This window comes from Pristiophorus japonicus, chromosome 4 (genome assembly GCF_044704955.1).
Source record: "Pristiophorus japonicus isolate sPriJap1 chromosome 4, sPriJap1.hap1, whole genome shotgun sequence".
Classification (NCBI taxonomy): domain Eukaryota; kingdom Metazoa; phylum Chordata; class Chondrichthyes; family Pristiophoridae; genus Pristiophorus; species Pristiophorus japonicus.
This window is the reverse complement of record NC_091980.1, coordinates 289,266,220-289,293,826: the sequence shown is the minus strand read 5'-3', so window position 1 is coordinate 289,293,826 and position 27,607 is coordinate 289,266,220. Positions and strand designations below refer to the sequence as shown.

At 46.1% G+C, this 27,607-nt stretch overlaps 1 protein-coding gene across 1 annotated transcript in view; it reads left to right on the top strand.

The window, feature by feature from the left end:
• The window catches only part of LOC139262376 (coiled-coil domain-containing protein 85C-like), a 249,274-nt gene extending 224,151 nt beyond the window's left edge, over positions 1-25,123 (top strand). The window contains exons 4-6 of the mRNA XM_070877564.1: positions 17,925-18,026; positions 21,846-21,941; positions 23,552-25,123. Coding sequence (XP_070733665.1) covers positions 17,925-18,026; positions 21,846-21,941; positions 23,552-23,641 — 288 coding nt within the window. The 3' untranslated portion in view covers positions 23,642-25,123. The remainder of the gene's footprint in view (positions 1-17,924; positions 18,027-21,845; positions 21,942-23,551) is intronic.
• Positions 25,124-27,607: the final 2,484 nt, after the last annotated feature.

Here is a 27,607-nt window from a genome sequence, read left to right as displayed (position 1 = left end):
GCAGAGACACTTAAAACTCGGTTGTCCCTCATTCACCCAGTCCTGACCAACATAGTTGAGGGCAAGCGCAAGTCACAAAACGAGTACCATGACCGTAATTCGAGGGGGAGATGTATAGAAATAAATTATCCTGTATTGGTCCTCAATCACGCCATGGGGCCCAAATGGCTCGAGGGCACTGTAATTGACAAAGAGGGGAATAGGGTCATTGTGGTAAAACTTAACAATGGTCAGATATGCCGTAAGCATCTGGACCAAGTTTAAAAAAAAAGGTTCAGCATCGACACGGAGGAACCTGAAGAAGACCATGAGATGGAGCTCACACCACCGCCAGTGAACGTGCAACAAGAGCAATCAGAAGAATGCACAGTCCCTGCGGTCAGCCCGGACAGGCCGGAATCACCACAGGTGACAGACACACACGTCAGTGTCCAACAACCAGAGCCCCAACTGCGGCTCTCCACAAGGGAGCGTAGACCACCTGAAAGACTAAACCTATGATCCCAATAAGACTTTTGGGGGGGGGGTGGGGGGAGGTGATGTCATGTATTTAACCACAATGTAACACCACTGTACTACTGCATACACTCAACCTCGATGCACACCTTGACCACAAGGGGTGAACTTGTGGGAGACACTCCTTACCTGATCTCACAGGTATAAAAAGGGAGGTCTCACGCAGGGTCATCGTCTTTGGAGTCCTGTGAATAAAGAGTTAATTGACCTTGTCCCCAGAATGTGCCTCGTGTGGTTTCATACTGTAGAGTAAGGACATTACAAAGAGGGGTGGGTGGAGGCTCGTGTGGAGCACGGACCAGTTGGGCTGAATGTCCTGTTTCTCTGCTGTAAATTCTACGTAATACAAGGGCACGGAGCGTCCAGTAATGAAACAGTAACGGAAACGGGGACAGGCTAAAAGAGCATCGGATTAACTAAAACCGCCTCCGGTCACATGCTGGCAGAAACAATCTAAGAGGCTGTGTATGTATTAAAAGATTTTGCAGCTGATGAAACATGAAAAGGGCAAAATCAGAGAGCACGATGAATCACCTACAAAGTCTTCAGCCAAGTGGATAATTTGAGGAGCAGAGCTCTCAAGGCAAGATTTTCAATTGTTTTTCTGCCGGTCTGACTCATTAAGCTGTGTCCTTTACGCATGGTTGCAATGAGAAATATATAATCCTATCAAGCACAGCATTATTCTGAACCTAATTGCACTCTTACATAGAAACATAGAACAGACACAGGTTCATCACTAACGACCTATGTGACTCAACAGTGGCATGAATAATAACACATGGGCCTGCAAATCCATGATAACTGCAAGGTTATTTGTCTAAATTAGCCTGCTCATATTCATTTAAGGCTGGTCGACGTGAAGGTAAAAGCGTTGCTTTTTGTATAATTGACAGCAGAATCCAGTGTGATGAATGCCAGCTGGGATTGGGACAGGAGCAGCAGCAAACTGGATGTGACTCAGGGGGATTTAGTTGAAGGATATTGGAATTCGGTGCGAGCATGTCATTTGCCTTTATGCAGCAAACTCTGAATGCAGACCGTGTAAAACGGATATTTCACTTTCAGAATGCTCTGTTTTCATCAATTGCTCTGCCGAGCTAGTAGGTCAAAGATTGTTAACTCACCCTCGCTGTATTAGGCAGATTGAAATGAAATGCTGTCTCTGGGATTCAAACATGCAACAGCCTTGGTTGAAAAGCTAGTGCTACGAACATACGAAGAATGCCGGACAGGTAAAGTGCAGCTGGTCCATTGGTCCTGAAATAGACTCCATTATGAAAGCCTTTGAATATTATGCTTGCATTTTGTAAAAGGAAGACTTACATTTATATAGCGCCTTTCACAACCTCAAGACATCCCAATGCACTTTACAGCTAATAATTTTGAAGTATAGTCACTGTTGTAATGTAGGAAACACGGCAACCAATTTGCGCACAGCAAGCTCCCACAACCAGCAATATGATAAATGACCAGATAATCTGTTTTATTGATGTTGGTTGAGGGATAAATATTGGCTGGGATACTGGGTAGAACTCCTGCATTTTGAAATATTGGCATGAAAGAAAGAAAGACTTGCATTTATAATAGCGCCTTTCACGATCACCAGATGTCTCAAAGCACTTTACAGCCAATTAACTACTTTTGGAGTGTAATCACTGTTGTAATGTGGGAAACGTGACAGCCAACTTGTGCACTACAAACTCCCACAAACAGCAATATGATAATCTGTTTTTGTTATGTTGATTGAGGGATAAATATTGGCCAGGACACCGGGGAGAACTCCCCTGCTCTTCTTCGAAATAACGCCATGGGATCGTTTACGTCCACCTGAGAGGGCAGAAGGGGCCTCGGTTTAACACTTCATCCGAAAGGCAGCACCTCAAGCAGTACAGCACTCCCTCAGCTCTGCGCTGGAGTGTCAGCCTAGATTTTTTTAATGTACTCAAATTCCTGGAGTGGGACTTGAACCCACAACCCTCTGACTCAGAGGCGAAAGTGCTACCCACTGAGCCACAGCTCATGGGATCTTTTGCATCCATCTGGCTGGCTGTGGCCGGGAAACGGAAAAAAAAAATTTTAATCTTGTTCTGCCGTTAAATTCGGCAGGGCCTGAGGGAAACTTTTGCCTCTCTTCCCTCCCCGGTCCCTCCCCTCCTCCGAGTAAAAGTCCAGCCCACGGAATCCAATTTTGGCCATCGCCTTGGTTAGAATAAGTATACTCGACACAGATGGACGCCTCTCCAGCCTGTACGACCTAACACCTCACCAGCTGGTGCATTTATCCACTAGACTCTTACTTGAGCATAAAAGTCAACGTCTTCTTTTAACTGTCCTTCATATGCTGTTCTTGGCCAACTGGGGAGTTTCCTCTGAAAGTGTAAAGAGATGTAGCCTGGGAATAACTATCAAGGTTGTGTTTGAAGTTGAAATGTGCAGCCTGTTCAGCGCTGTGTCCTGTTCGCTGGCCTGGGTTTCGAGTGTGTGCACATTTCACCGAAGGAGCGCATGTCACTTAACTGACAGAAGCCTGACAGTTGCGCCCATCTAATTGCATATCTTTGAACTGTCTTGTGCTCGTTACTTTCTGTGCGGCTGTTTGGGAGATTGTAAAAACCCTTCTCCCCCCGATCTTCATTTTCGGGCAAAGATGGCGAGGTTGGGTGTGGGAGGCTCACTAGATTTGAGCATGAGTCCGAGCCAGGGCCATAGTATCATAACCCAGGTTCCACGCTCTGTGCTCACATCATCAGCAGGGGCTCGCATTTTCAGTGCTTAAAAAGGAACATTTTTACATTTGTGAAGTGCAATCTTTCCCTGGCCGAGAATACAGGCAGGTAATTTGCTTCTTGACAATCGTTAGTGGTGTTTCTGAGCCAGTTCCTACGAGGTGCCCATTTGTAGTCAACGGTTACTGTCCCCAGATTGGGACCTCCCAGAGTAGAATCACACATCTTAATGACAAGGGGTGAGATTGTGGCTTTAGTTTTCATTGTGGTGCTTTAGTAGTGAAAACTGACTTAAAAACCTTTAATGCCTCCTCATCATAGGAACAGGAGTAAATTAATCAAATCGACTGTGCATTTTAAAACTGCTCCCAAACTGTTGAATGCAAACCATCCTTTGACAGTGTGGCCAAAACCTGGAACTTGTGCTGTGGGGTCATTTTCCCAAAAACAGTTTGGGAGCAGTTTTAAAATGCACAGTCGATTTGATTAATTCACTCCTGTTCCTATGATGAGGAGGCATTAAAGGTTTTTAAGTCAGTTTTCACTACTAAAGCGCCACAATGAAAACTAAAGCCACCTCCACAGCATCATGTGATTTCACTCCAAGGCAACTTAGAAACATAGAAACGTAGAAAATAGGTGCAGGAGTCGGCCATTCGGCCCTTCGAGCCTGCACCGCCATTCAATAAGATCATGGCTGATTATTCACCTCGGTACCCCTTTCCTGCTTTCCATACCCCTTGATCCCTTTAGCCGTAAGGGCCATATCTAATTCCCTCTTGAATATATCCAATGAACTGGCATCAACAACTCTCTGCGGGAGGGAATTCCACAGGTTCACCACTCTCTGAGTGAAGAAGTTTCTCCTCATCTCAGTTCTAAATGGCTTACCCCTTATCCTTAGACTATGTCCCCTGGTTCTGGACTTCCCCAACATCGGGAACAATCTTACAATGGTTCAGTGAGTTTGTCCAGTGAGTAACTGGTCTCAGTCAGAGTCTTACTCACATGCCACTTATCTCATTCAAACTGTCATTGGAGCAGAATTTCATAAAAATTCTGGAAAAAAAATTGCTTCAAGATTGTTTATAAGCAGCAAGTCTATTGCAGAGTGGTAAGAGTGACCGATACTGATATCATCCAGTAGAATGTTTTTCTTTAAATGTTCGATTTGGGAAAGTAAGGAAGGGAGTGCTGTTGGTAGGATCAAGGGTGGTTATAAAAATCTGGGGCGTGGAGTGATATTTCCGGGCAGTATAGCAGCAGTAGACGTATGTATCCCATCAATTTTTGTACACGACTGAGTCGGTTGTCAATCCTGGTGCTGTTGACAGGGGTTTGGTGTTTTAACACTGATGGGGTGGGGGGAAGGATAGCAGGCACTGGAACTGTGAGAGGTGTGGACAGATACACCCTGGGTCACCTACTCTTACTGACCCATTTTATTACACGAGAAATAATCTTTTCATTTAGTCAAACGGAGCTGGTGTTGAGATTGAGCAGCAGCCGATAGACACAGTGAGCACACGCAGATTATTCTGGCAGGAAGCAGTCACTCTCCTGACAAGAGGAGAGTTGACAGTTCCATCCTTGTGATTCCAGTTAACGGATCGCTTCTGTGTGCAGCCGTGCATAAAAGGGGAATGTATTCAGATATGAAGACTGCGTGGGAGGAGGATTGAGAAATGATGAAGGATAAGAGAAATGGGATGGGGGGTGGGGAAAGGAAGAGAAACATTTTAACGGAATGGAAGAAAATTGAGCAACAGAAAGCTAAAAATGGGTGATCAGAGCAATATGAAAGAGTGCCCCCTGGATAAGGATTTACCTGGATTTCGCCAAACTTTATTTCAAAGAGCTATTTGAGGGCAACTTGATGCAACATAAAAAATAACTTGCCTTTAGATAGAAACTTTTATGTCCTCAGGATGCTCCAAAATGCTTCACAGCCACTGAATTATTTTTTGACGTGCAGAAGGAAACCTGCTGAAAACCTACTGCCCTCCCTCAGCTGATGAATCAGTACAAGTACAACATCCGAAATTCGGAATCCTTGGGACCAAATCTGTTTCAGTTTTTGGGTTTTTCTGAATTTCAGACAAGAAAATAAAAAGTCTGAAATCCAGAATCCTCAACCGAATCCGTGCTGGGTTTTGAACGGCGAGGTCCGAAATCCGGCAAAACACGAGATCCGGCACGGATTCGGTCGAGGATTCTGGATGTCTGATTGATTTTCTTGTCTGAAATCTGAAATCCTTGACCGAACCTGTGCCGGATTTTGGGTTTTGCCTCAAGAATGTCTGTTTTTCAGACAATGATTCTGGGTGACTCCATCAGCTATGCGCAAAATGTCCGGTTTTTGGACAATTCCAGTTTTTGGAGTTCCGGATTCGGGACGCTGCACCTGTACGGCTCACCTCTTAGAAGAAGCACTGAGGGAAGCAAGGACACAGAATGTACTCCTGGGTCAGAGACTTCAATGTCCATCACCAAGAGAGGCTCGCTAGCTCCAGTACTGACCGAGATGGCCGACTCCACTGGCTGGAGTCATATCTAGCACAAAGGAAGATGGTTGTGGTGGTTGGAGGTCAATCATCACAGCCCCAGGACATCGCTGCAGGAATTTCTCAGGGCAGTATCCAAGGCCCAACCATCTTCAGCTGCTTCATCAATGACCTTCCCTCCATCATAAGGTTAGAAGTGGAAATGTTCGCTGATGATTGCAGTGTTCAGTGCCATTCGCAAATCCTAAGATAATGAAGCAGTTCATGCCTGCATGCAGCAAGACTCGGACGACATTCAGGCTTGGACCGATAAGTGGCAAGTAACCTTTGTGCCACACAAGTGCCAGGCAATGACTATCTCCAACAAATGAGAATCTAACCATCCTCCCTTGATATTCAATAGCATTACCATTGCCGAATCCCCCACCATCAACATCCTGGGAGTCACCATTGACCAGAAACTTAATTGGACCAGCCACATAAATACTGTGGCAACAAGAGCAGGTCAGAGGCTGGGTATTCTGCGGCGAGTGTCTCACCTCCTGACTCCCCAGATTTTTTCCACCATCTACAAGGCACAAGTCAGATGTGGGATGGAATACTTTCCACTTGCCTGGATGAGCGCAGCTCCAACAACACTCAAGAAGCAAGACACCATCCAGGACAGAGCAGCCCGCTTGATTGGCACCCCATCCATCACCTTAAACAGTCACTCCCTCCACCACCGGCGTACCCTGGCTGCAGTGAGTACCATCTACAAGATGCTCTAAAGCAACTCGCCAAGGCTTCTTCAGCAGCACCTCCCAAACCCGCGACCTCTACCACTAGAAAGACACGGGCAGCAGGCACATGGGAACACCATCACCTGCAAATTCCCCTCCAAGTTACACATCATCCTGACTTGGAATTATATCACCGTTCCTTCATCGTTGCTGGGTCAAAATCCTGGAACTCCCTCCTTAACAGCACTGTGGGAGTACCTTTACCACACAGATTGCAGCAGTTCAAGAAGGCGGCTCACCACCACCTTCTCAAGGGCAATTAGGGATGGGCAATAACTGCCAGCCTTGCCAGCAACGCCCATATCCCATGAACGAATTTTTAAAAAGTCACTGTTTTATAGGCAAGGTGTGCACAGCAAGCTCCAACAAGTTAGCCTAACATCTGTTGTTGGGAAAATGTTGGAGTCCGTTATTAAAGAAGCAGTAGCAGGACATTTGGAAAAGCAAAATTCGGTCAGGCAGAGTCAGCATGGATTTATGAAGGGGAAGTCATGTTTGACAAATTTGCTGGAATTCTTTGAGGATGTAACGAACAGGGTGGATAAAGGGGAACCAGTGGATGTGATGTATTTGGATCTCCAGAAGGCATTTAACAAGATGCCACATAAACGGTTATTGCACAAGATAAAAGTTCATGGGATTGGGGGTAATATATTAGCATGGATAGAGGATTGACTAACTAACAGAAAACAGAGAGTCGGGATAAATGGTTCATTCTCTGGTTGACAACCAGTAACTAGCGGGGTGCTGCAGGGATCAGTGCTGGGACCCCAACTCTTTACAATCTATATTAACGACTTGGAAGAAAGGACTGAGTGTAATGTAGCCAAGTTTGCTAACGATACAAAGATGGGAGGAAAAGCAATGTGTGAGGAGGACACAAAAAATCTGCAAAAGGACATAGACAGGCTAAGTGAGTGGGCAAAAATTTGGCAGATGGAGTATAATGTTGGAAAGTGTGAGGTCATGCACTTCGGCAGAAAAAAAATCAAAGAGCAAGTTATTATTTAAATGGAGCAAGATTGCAAAGTGCTGCAGTACAGCGGGACCTGGGGGTATTTATGCATGAAACACAAAAGGATAGTATGCAGTTACAGCAAATGATCAGGAAGGCCGATGGTATCTTGGCCTTTATTGCAAAGGAGATGGAGTATAAAAGCAGGGAAGTCTTGCTACGGCTATATAAGGTATTGGTGAGGCCACACCTGGAATACTGCATGCAGTTGTGGTTTCCATATTTACGAAAGGATGTACTTGCTTTGGAGGCAGTTCAGAGAAGGTTCACCAGGTTGATTCTGGGGATGAGGGGGTTGACTTATGAGGAAAGGGTGAGTAGGTTGGACCTCTATTCATTGGAATTCAGAAGATTGAGAGGTGATCTTATCGCAACGTATAAGATTATGAGGGGGCTTGACAAGGTGGATGCAGAGAGGGTGTTTCCACTGATGGGGGAGACTAGAACTAGAGGGCATGATCTTAGAATAAGGGGGCACCCATTTAAAACAGAGATGAGGAGAAATTCCTTCTCTTAGAGAGTTGTTAATCTGTGGAATTTGGTGCCTCAAAAAGCTGTGGAAGCTGAGACACTGAATAAATTTAAGACAGAAATAGACAGTTTCTTAAACGATAATTGCTAGGAGCGCAGCGAAGGTTCACCAGACTGATTCCCGAGATGGCAGGACTGACATATGAGGAGAGACTGGATCGACTGGGCCTGTATTCATTGGAGTATAGAAGGATGAGAAGGGGATCTCATAGAAACATATAAAATTCTGATGGGACTGGACAGGTTAGATGCAGGAAGAGTGTTCTCGATGTTGGGGAAGTCCAGAACCAGGGGACACAGTCTATGATAAGGGGTAAGCCATTTAGGACTGAGATGAGGAGAAACTTCTTCACTCAGAGAGTTGTTAACCTGTGGAATTCTGTACTGCAGAGTGTTGTTCATGACAGTTCATTGGATATATTCAAGAGGGAGTTAGATATGGCCCTTATGGCTAAAGGGATCAAGGGGTATGGAGAGAAAGCAGGAAAGGGGTACAGAGGTGGATGATCAGCCATGATCATATTGAATGGTGGTGCAGGCTCGAAGGGCCTACTCGTGCACCTAATTTCTGTTTTTCTATAAGGGGACAAGGGGTTATGGGGAACGGGCGGGAAGTGGAGCTGAGTGCATGATCAGGTCAGCCATGATCTTATTGAATGGTGGAGCAGGCTCGAGGGGCCATATGGCCTACTCTTGCTCCTATTTCTTATGTTGTTATGTTCTTAAAGAAGAATTAGGTCAATAACCAGTTAATCTACTTTTGGTGGTTTAGATTGAGGGATAACTGTTTGCCAAGACACTGGGCGACCACCCTGCTCTTCTTTGAATAGAGCCACAGGATCATTTACATCCTTCTGATGGGACGGACAGGGCCTCAGTTTAACATCTCAAAAGACAGCACCCCCAACAGTGCAGCACTCCCTCAGCACTGCGCTGAAGTGTCAGCCAGATCATATGTTCAAATCCTGGAGTGGGGCTTGTAACACTCAACCTTCTGACTGACAGGCAAGAGTGCTCCCACTGAGCCAAGGCTGCCACTTATGTTATTATCTTGTATAGTTTTGAGCTTTAACATCCTGAATCGCCACAAGTTACATTTAAACTACTCATTAATTAGAAAGAAATGTAACAGTTTACATCACAGGTTGTCTTGTTGCACTCTTCTCAGTTTACTGGTCTGACAAAGTGCTCTGCCAACATATTTTACTGATCGTAAGCACCCCCCCTCCTTTTACATTTAGCATTACTTCAGTGCGGATCACAGGAAAACAGAATCCTTGTGTTGGCATACTGGGTATTCACTGCTGAAACAACAAAGCCTGCGGTATCTTTAATGTGGAAAAAAGTCCCACAACACTTCACAAAAAACATAGTCAGATCGATATGTACACCAAGGCAAAGATGGAGATATTCGGAGGGGTTTTGAGGAGGATCTTTAAAGGATGGTGGCTAGGCAGAGGAGTTTAAAGGTTATATTCCGTGGGGCCTGGACGACTGCAGGAATAGCCGACAATGGTAGGGTAAAGGAAGGGGTGGGGAATGTACAAGAGGCCACCGTCCGAGCAATGGAGAGTCCTGGGGTGAGGTTGTAGGGCTGGAGGGGTTGACCGAGATATGAAGGGTGAGTCCAAGAAGCGATTTAAATGTGAGGATGAGAATTTTTTTATTGGAGGTGTTGGGAGACTGGGAGTCAGATCAACAAGGACAGGGGTGATGGGTGAGCAGAAGTATAGAGAGGGTGGAGGATGGGAAGCTGACCAGGAGCGAATTGGAATAGTCGAGCCTTCAGGTGACAAAGGACATGGATGAGAAATTCAGCAACTTCTGGGCTGTGGCATGGGCAGAGGCAGATAACATTACATAGGTGAAAGTATGCGGTCTTTGTGACGGGGTAGACATGGGGTTGGAAGCTCAGCACGGGGTTTAACATAAGAACATAAGTAATTGGAGCAGGAGTAGGTCATACGGCCCCTCGAACCTGCTCCGCCATTTGGCATTTAATGCGATCATGGCTGATCCGATCATGGACTCAGGTCCACTTCCCTGCCCGCTCCCCATTACCCCTTAATCCCTTGAACAGGATACCGAGGTTGCAAGCAGTCTGGTTCAGCTAGAGGCAGTGATCGTAGTGGGGGATGGAATCTGGTTAGGATACGGAATTTGTGGCGGGAGCTGGAAACGATGACTTTGTCCCAACGTTTAACTAGGAAAGAAATTGTGGCTCATCCTCTGACAGCACTGAGGCAGGGAGGGGATGAGAGAGACAATGGAGAGGTAGAGCTGAGTGTTATCAGTGTAGATATGGTTACTGACCCCACAGCATTGATTTTAACTCTGCCTGCGAGCATGGCATTTGGAGGTTCGGCGCGAGTGAGAAGCTTCGAAGGCGGCGATGGCCTGAGGGTCCGGGAGAATCTACAGAGGCATCTGAATGAATGGTCTGAATCTCAGTGGCAAAGACATCTATGGGCTCCTCGCACTTGTTGGAGGTGAGGGTGCAGGGCACAGGAGCTTAAGTTGAAAGTTGTTACTGTCGGTGTCCTGGCCAATATTTATACCTCAGTCAACATCACTTAAAAAGAACAGATTATCTGGTCACTATCACATTGCTGCTTGTGGGAGCTTGATGTATGCAAATTGGCTGCCGCGTCTCCTACATTAAAACAGTGACCGCACTTCAAAAGTACTTCATTTGCTGTAAAGTGCTTTGGGACATCCTGAGGTCCTGAAAGGTGCTATATAAATGCATGATTTTCTTTTGGCAGAAGAGAGTGAAGCCCGATACTGCTTGATGCGGTGGCAATGGATGGCTAAACCAGTTGTGCACCAGATACGCCGAAGTCTGCGCCACTTAGATTTGAGGGAGAAAAGTTGGGGGCCATGCCAAGGGAATGACCAGAATGAAAGAGAGTAAAGGGTTTACTGGGGATAAGGCAGTAGTGCAGATCAACAGCTGCAGAAGTCTTGTGGTGTGTAGAAAGCCAAAGGCGAGACAATTGCCAGCTTGAAAGTGCGTTTGTTCCTCCAGTTCAGGCCTCTTGCGCATCCCCAATTTGAATCGCTCCACCATTGGCAGCCGTGCCTTCAGCTGACTAGATCCTAAGCTCTGGAATTCCCTCCCTATACCTCTCCGCCTCTCTATCTTTCCTCTTTTGACGCTCCTTAAAATCTACCTCTTTGACCAAGCTTGGTGACCTGGTATCTTGGTGTCAGTACCTTGAGACATTTTGCTACAATAAAGGGGTATCGAAATGCAAGTTGTTGTAAATGACTTGCAGGAGAGTTTATTTTCCAGAGACAAAGAAGGAACCGGGTAGGAGGTTGTGGATGGTCAGAGATACAAGGAAATGGTTGAAGATGTTCTTGTCTGTGGTTGAGACCATGGGAGTTGAGAGACTACGGGAGATGTTAAGTTTGAGGGGCTGGCCATAATTATGGGTAGGAGAGTTGATATGGAGCAAGAGGTTTCAGGAGGACAAGGTGAATTGGGATGGGGATTGAAATCACTATCTCGGAGAACTGTGTGGTGTGGTTTGGAGGGTAGTAGGGAACGAGGATTTTAAAGGGGTGGAATAAGGTGAGGTACTCGAAGGAGGAGAAGGTGCCAGTGGAGCAGGGCGGGGAGAGGACTCATCGACCCATCTTTAGTGCAAGTCTCTCGGCCGGAGAGGTAAAGAAAAGAAAGATTAGAAAGACTTGGATTTATATAGTGCCTCTCACGACCACCAGACATCTCAAAGCGTTTTACAGCCAATGAAACATAGAAAATAGGTGCAGGAGTAGGCCATTCGGCCCTTCGAGCCTGCACCGCCATTCAATAAGATCATGACTGATCATTCCTTCAGTACCCCTTTCCTGCTTTCTCTCCATACCCCTTGATCCCTTTAGCCGTAAGAGCCATATCTAACTCCCTCTTGAATCTATCCAATGAACTGGCATCAACAACTTTCTGCGGCAGGGAATTCCACAGGTTAAGAACTCTGAGTGAAGAAGTTTCTCCTCATCTCTGTCCTAAATGGCCTACCCCTTATTCTAAGACTGTGTCCCCTGGTTCTGGACTTCCCCAACATCGGGAACATTCTTCCCGCATCTAACCTGTCCCGTCCCGTCAGAATCTTGTATGTTTCTATGAGATCCCCTCTCATCCTTCTAAACTCCAGTGTATAAAGGTCTAGTTGATCCAGTCTCTCCTCATGTCAGTCCAGCCATCCCTGGAATCAGTCTGGTGAACCTTTGCTGCACTCCCTCAATAGAAGAACATCCTTCCTCAGATTAGGAGACCAAAACTGAACACAATATTCCAGGTGAGGCCTCACCAAGGCCCTGTACAATTGCAGTTCGACCTCCCTGCTTCTATATTCAAATCCCCTAGCTATGAAGACCAACATGCCATTTGCCTTCTTCACCGCCTGCTGTACCTGCATGCCGACTTTCAATGACTGATGAACCATAACACCCAGGTCTCATTGCACCTCCCCTTTTCCTAATCTGCCGCCATTCAGATAATAATCGGCCTCCGTGTTTTTGTCCCCAAAGTGGATAATCACATTTATCCACATTATACTGCATCTGCCATGCATTTGCCCACTCACCTAACCTGTCCAAATCACCCTGCAGTCTCTTAGCATCCTCCTCACAGCTCACACCGCCACCCTGTTTAGTGTCTACTGCAAACTTGGAGATATTACACTCAATTCCTTCATCCAAATCATTAATGTATATTGTAAAGGGCTGGGGTCCCAGCACTGAACTCTGCGGCACTCCACTAGTCACTGCCTCCCATTCCGAAAAGGACCCGTTTATCCCGACTCTCTGCTTCCTGTCTGCCAACCAGTTCTCTACCCACGTCAGTACATTACCCCAATACCATGTGCTTTGATTTTGCACACCAATTTCTTATGTGGGACCTTGTCAAAAGCCTTTTGAAAGTCCTAATACACCACATCCACTGGTTCTCCCTTGTCCACTCTACTAGTTACATCCTCAAAAAATTCCAGAAGATTTGTCAAGCATGATTTCCCCTTCATAAATCCATGCTGACTTGGACCGATCCTGTCACTGCTTTCTAAATGCGCTGCTATTTCATCCTTAATAATTGATTCCAACATTTTCCCCACCACTGATGTCAGGCTAACCAGTCTATAATTACCCATTTTCTCTCTCCCTCCTTTTGTAAAAAGTGCTGTTACATTAGCTTCTCTCCAGTCCATAGGAACTGATCCAGAGTCGATAGACTGTTGAAGAATGATCACCAATGCTATTTCTAGGGCCACTTCCTTAAGTACTCTGGGATGCAGATAAGGCCCCGGGGATTTATCAGCCTTCAATCCCATCAATTTCCCCAACACAATTTCCCACCTAATAAGGATATTCTTCAGTTCCTCCTTCTCACTAGACCCTCGGTCCCCTAGTACTTCCGGAAGGTTATTTGTGTCTTCCTTCGTGAAGACAGAACCAAAGTATTTGTTCAATTGGTCTGCCATTTCTAGCTTCCCCATTATAAAACGTACTTTTGGAGTGTAGTCACTGTTGTACCGTGGGATACACGGCAGCCACTTTGCGCAGAGCAAGCTCCCACAAACAGCAATGTACTAACGACTAAATAATCCGTTATGTTATTTTGATTGAGGGATAAATATCGGCCAGGGCACCGGGCATAACTCCCCACTGCTCTTCTTCGAAATAGCACCATGGGATCTTTTACGTCCACCGGAGAGGGCAGAGAGGGCCTCTGTTTAACATCTCGCCCGAGAGCCGCGGGCAGACAGCACGGACATTGCGACCCTGCAATCTGAACTGCAGAAATTCTAAATGTCAAAAATGTCCTGAGAGTAGTGCTTGGAACAAGTGGTCATCTCTCGCCATAGGCTCCAAAAGACCGTGTGGAGGGTAAATGGCCACGTGGCCTGCTTGGGCTGACTGGCCTGTTTCCATGTTGTAGCTTCTGCGTATTTCTATGACTAACCTGAACCGGAGTCTTTTAAATGACAAAGAATTCCGCTGTAGTGTGCAATTGCAGCTGCAGCACCGAGACCTTTCAGCGATACTTCAACTCATGACAGGCAGTTCTTTTTATCTCCCTTAAACTGTGCAGCTTCAATCTGTTCGCTTGAGCCTGAGGGAAGATAAGAACACGTTGATTTAATTCCTCAAAGCTATTTTAACCTACTTGAAAGTTTATCCTACATTTCCCCCCTCCCCCTCCTCCCTCCCCCCCCCCCCCCCCCCCCCTCCTCTAGAAGTGGCATGTATATTAAATTTAAAATAAATGATGCCCGGAGGCAGGTAAAGCATTACTGGGCTTGTTGGGGAAGTTCATAGTTGGTTTAGTAATTTGTTTCATTGTTCCTTGCTGAGAGCTCTCTGGGTGTTGAATAATGGAGTCAGGAAAAGGGCTTTTATTCCTGGTGTGTGGTAGGTTTTCTTTTGTGGGCTTGTCCACACTTAAAAGACAGGAAATCCTGCAACCACTTGAACAGAACCTTTGCAGCCGTCCATTCCTTTCATCTTTGGTGCAAGGGACGTTCAAGTGTTTATAGAGGTTGAAATTACACCATTCACTTTAAAATCAGTTCCCAGAAGCTACATAGTAAAATTAGATAATCTTATGCAGTGCCATCATGTCTTGTTCCACAAAAGATGTTCTCGCCACAGGATCTTATTTGCAAATTGCTGTATTTTAATGGCAGCTAGCTCAAGCAAGTAATAGAAATGCACCCATTTTCACTGAAATGCACCCATTTTCACCTTTCCTAGTTCCAACACCTCCCTCACTTTCCCTTTCTTCCCCCTCAGTTCTCTTTCTCCCTCCTCTTTCCCCCCCCCCTCCCACCACTCCACTTTCCCCCCCATATATTTTGGCAGATGGAGTATAATGTTGGAAAGTGTGAAGTCATGCACTTCGGCAGAAAAACATCAAAGAGCAAGTTATTATTTAAATGGAGAAAGATTGCAAAGTGCTGCAGTACAGCGGGACCTGGGGGTACTTGTGCATGAAACACAAAAGGATAGTATGCAGGTACAGCAAGTGATCAGGAAGGCCAATGGAATCTTGGCCTTTATTGCAAAGGGGATGGAGTATAAAAGCAGGGAAGTCTTGCTACAGCGATACAGGGTATTTGTGAGGCCACACCTGGAATACTGCGTGCAGTTTTGGTTTCCATATTTATGAAAGGATATACTTGCTTTGGAGATCGTTCAGAGAAGGTTCACTAGGTTGATTCCGGGGATGAGGGGGTTGACTTATGAGGAAAGGTTGAGTCGGTTGGACCTCTATTCATTGGAATTCAGAAGAATGAAAGGTGATCTTATAGAAACGTATAAGATTATGAGGGGGCTTGACAAGGTGGCTGCAGAGAGGATGTTTCCACTGATGGGGTTGACTAGAAACATAGAAACATAGAACATAGGTGCAGGAGTAGGCCATTTGGCCCTTCGAGCCTGCACCACTATTCAATATGATCATGGCTGATCATGCATTTCAGTACCCCATTCCTGCTTTCTCTCCATACCCCTTGATCCCTTTAGCTGTGAGGGCCACATCTAACTCCCTTTTGAATATATCTAACGAACTGGCCCCAACAACTTTCTGTGGTAAAGAAGTCCACATGCCCACAACTCTGAAGAAGTTTCTCCTCATCTCAGTCCTAAATGGCTTAGCCTTATCCTTAGACTGTGAACCCTGGTTCTGGACTTCCCCAACATCGGGGACATTCTTTCTGCATCTAACCTGTTGAATCCTGTCAGAATTTTATAAGTTTCTATGCGATCCCCTCTCATTCTTCTAAATTCCATTGAATACAAGCCTAGTCGATCCAGTCTTTCTTCATGTCAGTCCTGTCATCCCAGGAATCAGTCTGCTGAACCTTCACTGCTTTCCCTCAAATGCAAGAATGTCCTTCCTCAGATTAGGAGACCGAAACTGTACACAATATTCAAGATGTGGCCTTACCAAGGCCCTGTACAACTGTAGTAAGACCTCCCTGCTCCTATACTCGAATCCTCTCGCTATGGAGGCCAACATGCCATTTGCTTTCTTTGCTGCCTGCTGCATCTGTATGCCAACCTTCAATGACCGATGTACCATGACACCCAAGTCTCCTTGCACTTCCCCCATTACCAATCTGTCACCATTCATATAATAATCAGCCCTCCTGTTTTTATCATCAAAGTAGATAACCTCCCATTTATCTACATTATACTGCATCTGCCATGTATTTGCCCACTCATCTAACCTGTCCAAATCACCCAACAGCCTCTTAGCATCCTCCTCACAGCTCACACTGCCACCCAGCTTAGTGTCATCTGCAAACTTTGAGATATTACATTCAATTCCTTCATCTAATTCATTAATGTACATTGTAAATAGCTGGGGTCCCAGCACTGAACCATGCGGTATCCCACAAGTCACTGCCTGCCATTCTGAAAAGGACCCGTTTATTCCTACTCTCTGCTTCCTGTCTGCCAACCAGTTCTCGATCCACATCAGTACATTACTCCCAATACCATATGCTTTAATTTTGCACACTAATCTCTTATGTGGGACCTTGTCAAAAGCCTTTTGAAAGTCTAAATACACCACATCCACTGGCTCCCCCTTGTCCACTCTACTAGTTACATCCTCAAAAAATTCTAAAAGATTTGTCAAGCATGATTTCCCTTTCATAAATCCATGCTGACTTGGACCGATCCTATCGCTGCTTTCCAAATGTGCTGCTATTACACCTTTAATAATTGATTCCAACATTATCCCCACCACCGATGTCAGGCTGACTGGTCTTGAATTTCCTGTTTTCTCTCTCCCTCCTTTTTTAAAAAGTGGTATTACATTAGCTACCCTCCAGTCCATAGGAACTGATCCAGAGTCGATAGACTGTTGGAAAATGACCACCAATGCATCCACTATTTCTAGGGCCACTTCCTTAAATACTCTGGGATGCAGACTATCAGGCCCTGGGGATTTATCGGCCTTCAATCCCATTAATTTCCCTAACACAATTTGCTGACTAATGAGGACTAGAGGGTTCTTAGAATAAGGGGCCATCTATTTAAAACTGAGATGAGAAATTTTTTCTCTGAGGATTGTAAATCTGTGGACTTCTCTGCCTCAGAGCTGTGGAAGCTGGGACATTGAATAAATTTAAGACAGAAATAGACAGTTTCTTAAATGATAAGGGGTTGTGGTGAGCGGGCAGGGAAGTGGAGCTGAGTCCATGATCAGATCAGCCATGATCTTATTGAATGGCGGAGCAGGCTCGAGGGGCCGTATGGCCTACTCCTGCTCCTATTTCTTATGTTCTTCCTCCCCTCCTCTTCCTCCACTCCGACTCCTCTTATTCACCACCAACATTCCTTCTTAAGCTGTGTGGCTGCGCAGCTCTCTGCTGGTCCCGTGCAGCCCAGTCAAGTTTACGGGGGGGAAGAACGTGGGAGGCCGGCCAGGATTGCGTTGGAATAGTCAAGTCTAGAGGTAACAAAGGCATGGATGCGGGTTTCAGCAGCGGATAAGCTGACTCAAGGGCGGAGATGGGCAATGTTACGAAGGTGGAAATGGGCGGTCTTAGTTATGCTGTGGATATGTGGTCGTCAGCTTTCTTTCCATTGCTCCTACCTTCCTTTCTTGTCCCTCCCCTCCCCTTACTTCCATTCCTCGCCTCAGCTCCAACCCCTACACGTCACTCTCCCCTCCCTTCTTTCCGTTCCCACCACCCTTCCCTTCTCGTCGCATCTCCCTTCCCTCTCTCTCGCCTGTTTACCCCTTTCCTTTCCCTCCCTACTCCCTGCAATTGCCCCACTCCGCCATGTTGGCGTACACAATGTACTCACAGCTTTTGTGTTCTTTAAACAGGGTCCTCCGCGGCTGGTGACTGGGGACCCCAGTGTTCCAGTGGTGCCACCTGGATTCATCCCCACTGCCCAAAAGCCAGAAGCTGTAGTGCATGCAATGAAGGTAAAATGCTGCAGCCTATTATTTTTTCTCCAACAAAAAAAATTATCTTTATTCGTTTGAAAAAACCTGTCTTCCCCAAAAGGTGCAGGGTGTTGAAACTGACCACCAGAAAAATGCTGAAGTGACCTTTTACTCAGCCTCTGTGAACTGGTGGACTGAAAGCGTTTGTTTCCTGTACCTGGAGAGAGGCCGGAGGCGCTGCATTGAGGCGATCAGTGACTGCACAACCAAACTACCCAGCCAGTCCTGTTCCAGTCATCCATGACTTAACAGTCCTTCAGATAACGCTAAAGGCCGGCTCTCTGTTTTTTCAAAGTTTGTTCTTGTTTTGTTCACAGGGCTATCCTTTTTCACTTTGGTGTGCAGTTCTCCCCCCTCTCCCTCCCCACTGCTGCCCCTCCCTCCTCTCCCAGATACATTGCTTCTCACTGGCTAGCCTAAAGAGGGGCCATATGTTATTCTCTGGATTAGCTGATAGAAGGAACATATTTAATCAGTAGGTCTGTTGTCACCTCTACACTCTCTCTCGTTCTTTGACCATGTCCCCACTAATAGTCAATAACCCGCCGCGCTCAGTCACCGCAGCCCTTTTCGCCTTCCCCACTCGCGCTAATAGTGCATCTGCAGCTCCTCAGGTATTCTCATCCGTTGTGGTGGAAAGTTATAACTTTGTTTGATCTTTAGGGGGTGAAATTGGCCTCCTTTGCACCTCCCCTTCGCGCCTCTCCTTCCTCCTCCCCCACCCTATTCACCCATCGTACCAAATCTGGGGAAACCATCTCCCATTCACTAAAGTGGAGATTCCTTAAATAGGACTTAACACAGCCACCATTTTACAGTGACTGCATAACGTCAAATTCTGTTTTTATTACATTTTTAATTTTATAGGATTCTGGGATTTTTTTTTTAACCCTTGTTTTTATGATTATTTGTTCATGGATCGGGATCATTTTACCAATTTTGTCGTCCTGGCCCAGAGCTTTGCCTGCCGGGGACGCAGGGCAGGGATTCAGGCAGACTCCACCCCCACCTGTAATTCCCATTAAATGGCCCCTTGCAGGTCACACACATCCATCTCTGGAGCAGAAATGAATAAAATCTACCCATAAAATCACATTCTGTTAATTTGTCCCCCTTGCATGGGTTAAGGGATTTGTCAGTGTTTTGTAGATCGAATTTCACAATTGCGGGATTTTCCAGGAAAACTGCCAATCAGTGGCCTTGTTGCCGCAGCTTTCACAGGTACCTGGTATTTCCTCAATACCGAAAACAGAAATGCATCATTTAAAACAAACATATCTTGGAAGCCAAGCAGATTGGTAACTATTCAAAATGCTCACTAACAAAGCGATTGCATTCAAGTATGATAAGAACATAAGAAAATAAGAATTAGGAGCAGGAGTAGGAGTAGGCCATAAAGCCCTTCGAGCCTGCTCTGCCATTCAATATCATGGCTGATCTTTGACCTCAATTCCACTTTCCCACCCAATCCCCATATCCCTTGATTCCCCTAGAATTTTAGGGCATTTAAGAACATAAGAAATAGGAGCAAGAGTAGGCCATACGGCCCCTCGAGCCTGCTCCACCATTTAATAAGAACATGGCTGACCTTCAGCCTCAACTCCACTTTCCCGCCCTATCCTCATATCCTTTGATTCCTTTATATCTCTTTGAAGATTGGAGCTCACGTTTTTTGTCACAAGGATGATCTGCGCTATTAAAGTACCTGGAATGCCGCTATGGAAGCGTCATGGAAATCTTGAACTCTCTCCCGCAAAAAACTGTGAGGCTGGGTGGGGGGGGGGGGTCAATTGAAAATTTTAAAACTGATCAGCCGTGATCTAGTGGAATGGGGGAACAGGTTGGAGGGGCTGAACGGCCTACTCCTGTTCCTGTGTGTAGGTGTATAGTGTGACTGTTGAATATGTCCTTTACTAGGTTTCACTGACGTCAGTGGAATTGAATATCGGGTGGGCCGTATAGCAGAAGACAAATTTCTATTCCACTAATATCTACATGTTGCCCCTTGGCAACATCACCTAGAAACACAGAGTCAGTTTCCACATGTACGCTGATGACACCCAGCTCTACCTCACCACCACTTCTCTCGACCCCACCACAGCCTCTAAATTGTCAGACTGCTTGTCCGACATCCAGTTCTGGATGAGCAGAAATTTTCTCCAATCGAATATTGGGAAGACCGAAGCCATTGTTTTCGGTCCCCGCCACAAACTCCATTCCCTAGCCACTGACTCCATCCCTCTCCCCAACTTCTGTCTGAGGCTGAACCAGACTGTTCGTAACCATGGCGTCATATTTAACCCTGAAATGAGTCTTTGACCACATACCTGCATCATAACTAATACCGCCTATTTCCACCTCCGTAACATCTCCCGTCTCCGCTCTTGCCTCAGCTCATCCACTGCTGAAGCCCTCATCCATGCCTTTGTTACCGCTAGACTTGATTATTGCAACGCAATCCTGGCTGGCCTCCCACATTCTACCCTATATAAACTAGAGGTGATCCAAAATTTGGTTGCCCCGTGTCTTAACTCACACCAAGACCCAATCACCCATCACCCCTGTGCTCGCTGACCTACACTGGCTTCTGGTTAAGCAATGCCTCAATTTCAAAATTCTCATCCTTAATTTCAAATCCCTCCATGGCCTTGCCCCTCCCTATCTCTGTAATCTCCTCCAGCCCCACAACTCTCCCCCCACCCCACCCCCCCCCCCCTGCCCCGCCCCTGAGTTGACTGCACTCTTCTAATTCCGCCCTCCTGAGCATCCCTGATTATATTCACTCAACCATTGGTGGCTGTGCTTCTGTTGCTCAGGCCCCAAGCTCTGGAACTCCCTGCCTAAACTTCACCGCCTCTCTATCGCTCTTTTCTCCTTCAAGACGCTCCTTAAAATATGTCTCGCCTGCGCTAATTTCTACTTCAACACAAAAGCTAAATACTGCAGATGCTGGAATCTGAAATCTAAAATAAAAAGAAAATGCTGGAAATCTCAGTGGGTCAGGCAGCATCTGTGGATAGAAAAACAGAAGTAACATTTAGCGTCTCCCACCCTTCTACTTATGCGGCTCGGTGTCAAATTTTTATCGCATAATACTCCTGTGAAGCGACTTGGGACGTTTCACTACATTAAAGGTGCTACATAAATACAAGTTGTTGTTGATGCTGCTGCATTGAAGTTTAAAAAGTTATTTCCATTTTAACTTTTTTTTAAAACCCCGCCTCCCTCCTTTCCCGAAGGCAAGGACTCTTGCTGAGGTGCCAATCCTCAGTGCCTGTGTCTCTCTAATACTTTGCTCAAGTGGCTTCATGTGTGACCCTGGACTGAGATTGTCGGCAAGGCTGATTGACACTGGAGTGTATCGCGGCCTCATCCTTGATGTTCACACATGAGTCGGGAACCACTTGATGGCAATCAGGCTCCCTCGCTTTGATTTTGTTTATTTCCCCTCCCTGCCCGATAAGCCAGCTAACCCAGCACGGAGTGGGGGTGGAACCTGGGCAACTCCTGTGCGGCTCAGTTCTACACCGGGCACTGCATTGACCGACTGAGTGAACGTGAACTCTCTGAGAATGGATAGAAAGCTGGGCTTTTGTATCTGAGGTCAGTCAGTCACAGGCAGCCCTTCGAAATCGCTTCCACTCCTAAAGTGAGTTCTCAGGTAATTTGAGGTATAAGAATGCTAGCTACACGCAGCATTTCCAGGGCAGGCAGGGTCTCCCGTGTAACTGCAAAGAGCTGAGTGTTCAGGCTGTTTCCTGTAATACTGTTAACTTCATGCACAATTTGGGTTTCTAGGTCCTTGAAGTTCACGACAACCTGGATCGACAGTTGCCAGAAGACTCCGATGACTTGAGCGAGAAGGAGAAGGCCATTGTTCGGGAAATGTGTAATGTAAGCATTCTATTGTCTGAGCAACGAGATATGATACCGTGCCGGATACAATATCAGATTGCAGCCTCTCGCACATTGTTTTCAACGCATGTCTCACAATGGGAATCCACACTGCAAAGTTATATTTAGGAAATTATGGGCTGGATTTTCAGTCTTCTGCCACCCCTGTTAGCGCCCCAGACGGGCGGCAATGGCGGCAGTAAGCACTTCTGGGCTGGCGACCAGCTTCCTGCGTTTCGCCGAGACTTTTGGTGCTGGTTCCAACGGGGCGCGGAGCATTACCGCCTGGAAGAGGCAAGCCGGTGTGCAACACCCCTGCTTGCGACACCGGCTCAATTTTTGACTGCCGCCCGACCCTTAGCGCTCCATAGCATGCCCTGCTGGGGACGCCTGTGGAAGCTGGCGGTCCGAGCTGTAGCAGCCGCAGTGAGGTAAGTAATGTCCACCTCAGGTACGTGTGATTGGTTTTTTTCTGTGATTTATGTTGTGGTGGCGTGAGTTATTTATTGGGAATATTTTTGGTGGGAATTTTTTCAGGAGGTACCCCCCCCCCCCCCCAGGCCTCTCTCAGAGCGCTCCGAGGCCGGCTGTTTAGCTTGGGATTTTCACTTGCTCAATCAGCCTAGTGCCTAGAGAGGTGTGTAACCACCACATTCAGCCCAGCTGATGAATTTTACTGACTGAGGCGCAAACTGTTCCCGGGCGCAAACTTTACCACCCCGCCGCCATTACCGCCCCGAAATGAGCAGAACCGAAAATCCAGCCAAGGAACAAAACTTCGGGTAGATACGTTATCGCACAAAGACAACATCTACCACTTTGTTTATTCTGAGTTGAAGCATATCTTGGTATTAGAGTCAGGTGTTGAGTAGACTTTGATGGATTAAAACCAACAGAAATAACTCTGCTGAGTTAGCTATAGAGTTGTGCAGTTACATGTTTGCAGTATTTCCAGTTGCTGAAAAACAGAAATTGCAGGAAACACTCAGCAGGTCAAACAGGATGTGCAGAGAAACAGAGTTAACGTTTCAGGTCGATGGCCTTCCGTCAGAACATTACATGGTTGCTGTTGCGATTTCTATCTTGATCTGGTTAATCTGAAATAGCTGACTTCAGATGGGATGACAGCAAACCCACAAAAATTAGCTTCAGCATTCCTTGGGGGGGGGGGGCGGGAGGGAAGATCTTTCAGGAGTCTCCTTGCTTGATCGCTATTGACCAATCGGTGTTGGAAGTGCACATGTGAGGATAGGATCAGGTTCGGCTGCGATAGCGGTCCCCCTGCAATTGGATAACCTGGCGACACTCACCATGCAGACTCGCACTTGGTGAGGTGCCGGGGGGAGCGGGATCCACTGGAATGCTTCAGTAAGACGGGGGACAAAAAATATGGTGGGAAGAAAAGTAAAAGAGTCGCAGACCACGTAATCAGCCTCAATCTCCACGTGGGGGACAATGGATGAAAGAGGAAGGATGTGTATGATCGAGGGGCCGAATGGCCTGCCCGTGTTCCTATGTGCCTTCTGACGATGGTGTGTTTGGAGCTCAGGAGGGGAAAGAGTGGGTCTGTCTGTGGGTTTTATTGAACGGTCCTTGGTCTGTCTTTTCAGGTGGTTTGGCGTAAGCTTGGCGATGCGGCTGGTTCAAACCCTTCCATCCGGCAACATCTCTCGGGCAATCAGTTCAAGGGACCTTTGTAGTGCTGCTGCCTGCAAGGCCTGGACTCTGAAGACCTGCTTAAGGGATAGAAACACTTTCTCATTGCCTCAGTACACAAGTGGAAAAACTCGAACTTCTGAGAAGTGCAATCTGGGCCATTGACCCAACTTGGCCCTCCCTACCGTTCTACATGTGAAGAAGGAATGCCGCTGTGCGCCGGAAAGTGGTGCAAAGTTCTACAATGTGCTGACCACAAAGCAAATGTAAATTACTCGTTATATGTAGCTGACTTGCACATGCAGCTCTGGTAAGGTGTACTGCACTGCATACTGCAGTTACATGTAATGCAGCCTGTGTAGAGAGATTTATCTGAATAGGTTGATCTCTGGATAATGTTGAATAATCTTCCCTGCTCCCCGATTGTCGCATCCACATTAGTGATTGATATGACTACATTATGAGCAGACTCCTTTAAGTGCAGTGTTTCTTCATTACAGCCCTTGGAATGGACAGTATTGTGGGGAGGCATTATGAGCAAATTCTGGTCCCAGCATATGCAGTGCTAGTTCTATGGCGTCTATTCAGCAGAATCAATGTGAAAGGCGGTCACCTTTCCATGCACAGGAAACCCCAGCCCTCAAATACACCTGTCCCTCATTGTATAGGTGTACAGTTTCAGCTGAACAGGCCTGTAACCAGCTTGTGTTGATAAAGTCATTGACATGTGCAGCTCTAAGACAATGGAAGAGAGTATCTGAAAAGTGTTCAAAAGATGAGATTTTCACTCTTTAAAAAGGTGTGGCCAATTCAGGATAAAATATAGGTTTCTAAAGGTATTGAGATGTTTTTCTTTAAAGGGACAGTATTCTTTTCTCTGATAGTATTTCGTGTCGGCTTTTGGTCTGTGTAGCCTATGTTAGGGAATGTAATCAATCTGCCCGCTGCAAAATTGTATTTGCATTTTGCTAACTCGAGTGTTGCCCAGCCCCCTTTCCTGGTGCTGGTGGTCACAATCGGTGTGCTGTTTTGGGAATGAAGCACACGTGAGATTGCTGTAGTAAAGATAATCAGCGACTCAGCAGTTTTGAAGTAAATGTGTGAAGCACAGCTTTTGGTTCTGCAAAATAAGTTTTAACCAACCAAAATCACTTGTGCCGTTTCACTGAAGCATTGCACCTTTGCCTGAACTCTTGCCTGCGTTAACCTTTGAAGCCCACCCACCCTAACAGACGGAACACTGCCTCTTCAACAGATGATGCTGATTTCAGGATTGAAATGGTAGCAGAGAGTTTATAACTAGATGTCAGCGGGTATTGTTGTGAGCTGTGGGATACAGAGTGTCACAGTACCAATTACTTCATGTTCGAGTGACTCACTTAAGAGCATTTTAAGTGCTTAAGATCAGCACCGGTTTTGAATTGGACGCTAACAGTGTGAAGTGGAATTTCAGAACTGTTCTATTTCCAGTTGAAATATGAATGCACATGGAAGGTATTCTGTGAACTCATTAATGAGGTTGTTTTCATGGCACTGGGAGGGAGGATTTGTTGAGTGTGCAACATCTTTAGATCCGAGATACACGAGCGTACCGTGTCACTGTGCGGAAAGGTCCTTTGGCCCAGTAGCTAACCTCTATAACTTAGTTCCTGCGTTGATCATTCTTCACTTCTCTCCTGTCCCAACCCCGTAGCCTTCTCCTCTCTGTTCAGTTCCGTATTGGGTGTACTTTTCTCTGCTTACTAATGTCAGTGACCTGCAAGGGTTTCTCACTCACATTAGCGACAGAAGGGAAATATAGCTGTGTGCATGAAAGATACTTATGAAGAACCTAATCCCATTTCTCAGCATGTCATTAGTGAATTATTTTGAAGTTCAATGATGTTGTTTGTGTAACACCACAGCCATTTTGTGCACAGCCAGATTCTACAAACAGTAGTGAGATAAATGACCAGTTAGTCTGTTTTGATGGTTGAAGGGGAAATATTTGTCAGGATAGCTCCCTGTTCTTCGAATTGTGCCATGAGATGATTAACATTCACCTAAAACAGCAGTGGCTATCTCATTCTAACATCTCACCTGAAGAACAATACTCCTGCAGTGCAGCACAATTCCTGAGGTGGGGCACACAAAAATAACAACTATTTACTATATAGCGCCTTTGATGTAGTAAAATATACCAAGGCGCTTCACAGGAGCATTATCAGAAAAAATTGACATCATGCCAAAGAAAGAGACATTAGGACAGGTGACCAAAAGCTTGGTTAAAGAGGTAGGTTTTAAGGAGTGTCTTAAAAGAGGAAGAGAGGTGGTGAGATTTAGGGAGGGAATTCCAGAGCTTAGGGCTTAGCTAGCTGAAGGCACGGCCGCCAATGATGGGGAGAAGGAAGTGAGGGATGGACAAGAGGCCAGAGTTGGAGGAACGCAGAGATCTCACACAATCTTCTGGCTCACAGTCGAATGTGCTACCAACCGAGCCACTGTTCACACTTGAGTACTTGGAGAAAAAAATAACTAACATAACATTTGACTGACCAATCTTTCCCCCCTCCCCCCAGGACAACATTAGCCAAACAAACATTTTAATTTGTTTTAACACAGAGAGGCTTTATATGTTAGTGTCCAACACAGGCAACACAGTAGATTGAATCAGCCTCTGTTTGTGCCTGATTTGATTGTATAGTTGCTAGACTGTCATTCCCAAGTGATTTGTGGTTGGGAGTGTGTTTATTTTGCTAGTTTTGGCTTGTCTTCCTTACACTGGTAGCTGATGCATCTCCAGTGTAATCTGATCCTGGTACCTTTGACATGAGAAGCTAAAGTAAATTGACAGAAATTCTGCACCAGTTACATTAAAAAAAATTAGCTGTACTTTATCTTGGATTAAAATAATTCCACAAAGACCCACCCCTTACCCCCATTACGAAAAGAACAGCTGAACAATAATATTTATATAGCGCTGTTCACGTAACAACATGCACCATGAACACCAACATGCAAGATGTTGAAGAGGAGGCAGGAGCGAAGTTGACCAGAAGCAGACTGAAAGTAAGTGCAACGTCTAGTGTGACACTGACCATATAGAACAAGAGCACCTGGGTTTGCGCTGCAGCCTATTCTCAGTTAGATCGTGAGTGAGGCAGAAGTCGAGAACATCACAATTAGTCTCCGTATATCTGAGCTAGGATGCAATAAACATCTCCTGCTGGGGTGTGTGTGTGTAAGTGGAATATCAGTCGAGATTAGGCGCAGGCTTGGCCCCTGTAGTTGAATAGCTGACTGCCACTCTGTCCAGGGTCACGTGATGAAAGGGTGTCCAGGGTCACGTGATGAAAGGGTGTCCAGGGTCACGTGTGATGAAAGGGTGTCCAGGGTCACGTGTGAAGAAAGGTCCTTTCAGGTGAGGTACACGAAGGTTGCAGCCCAAAAATCCCAACACCTTCCAGGTTGAAGGGACAACAAAAAAAGAAGGGAGTAATGAGAATTGTTGCTCAAGATTCACCAGCATAGTCATACTGGACTGATGCCAACAGGACACTGACAGATCCTCACAATTCTCCAAACAGTGAACTTGCAAATTCAGCTGGACATCGGGGAAGTTGCTCATTTTCCTGAGGGAAGAGAAGTCAAGACACCATCATTGTTGTCCAACCAACACCAACTGGTTCAGAGTAGCAAAGGCCTGCAAATCAGGTGGTGTAAGTTGGGAGAATTCATATGGGAATGTTTAATACCCAACTGGGGGATATTCAATCCAAGTTTTATTTTAAAATGGCAGACTTTTCCATGTTTGACGTAATCACTTTATGGAAACTGTAAGGATTGCTGGGAATTGTACCAGGTTCAGATATCCCTTGTCTTGCTGTGAACCAGCCACTAGATCTACCAGTCCTGGGTCAGCCAGTCGGCGGGATTAAACCTTTGGCAGGGTAATGCTGAGGAGTCTAAAACGGGTATGTGTGGGGAGCAATTTCTGCGGGCATTTGGGGCTTTGGAGGGAGACAGAACTG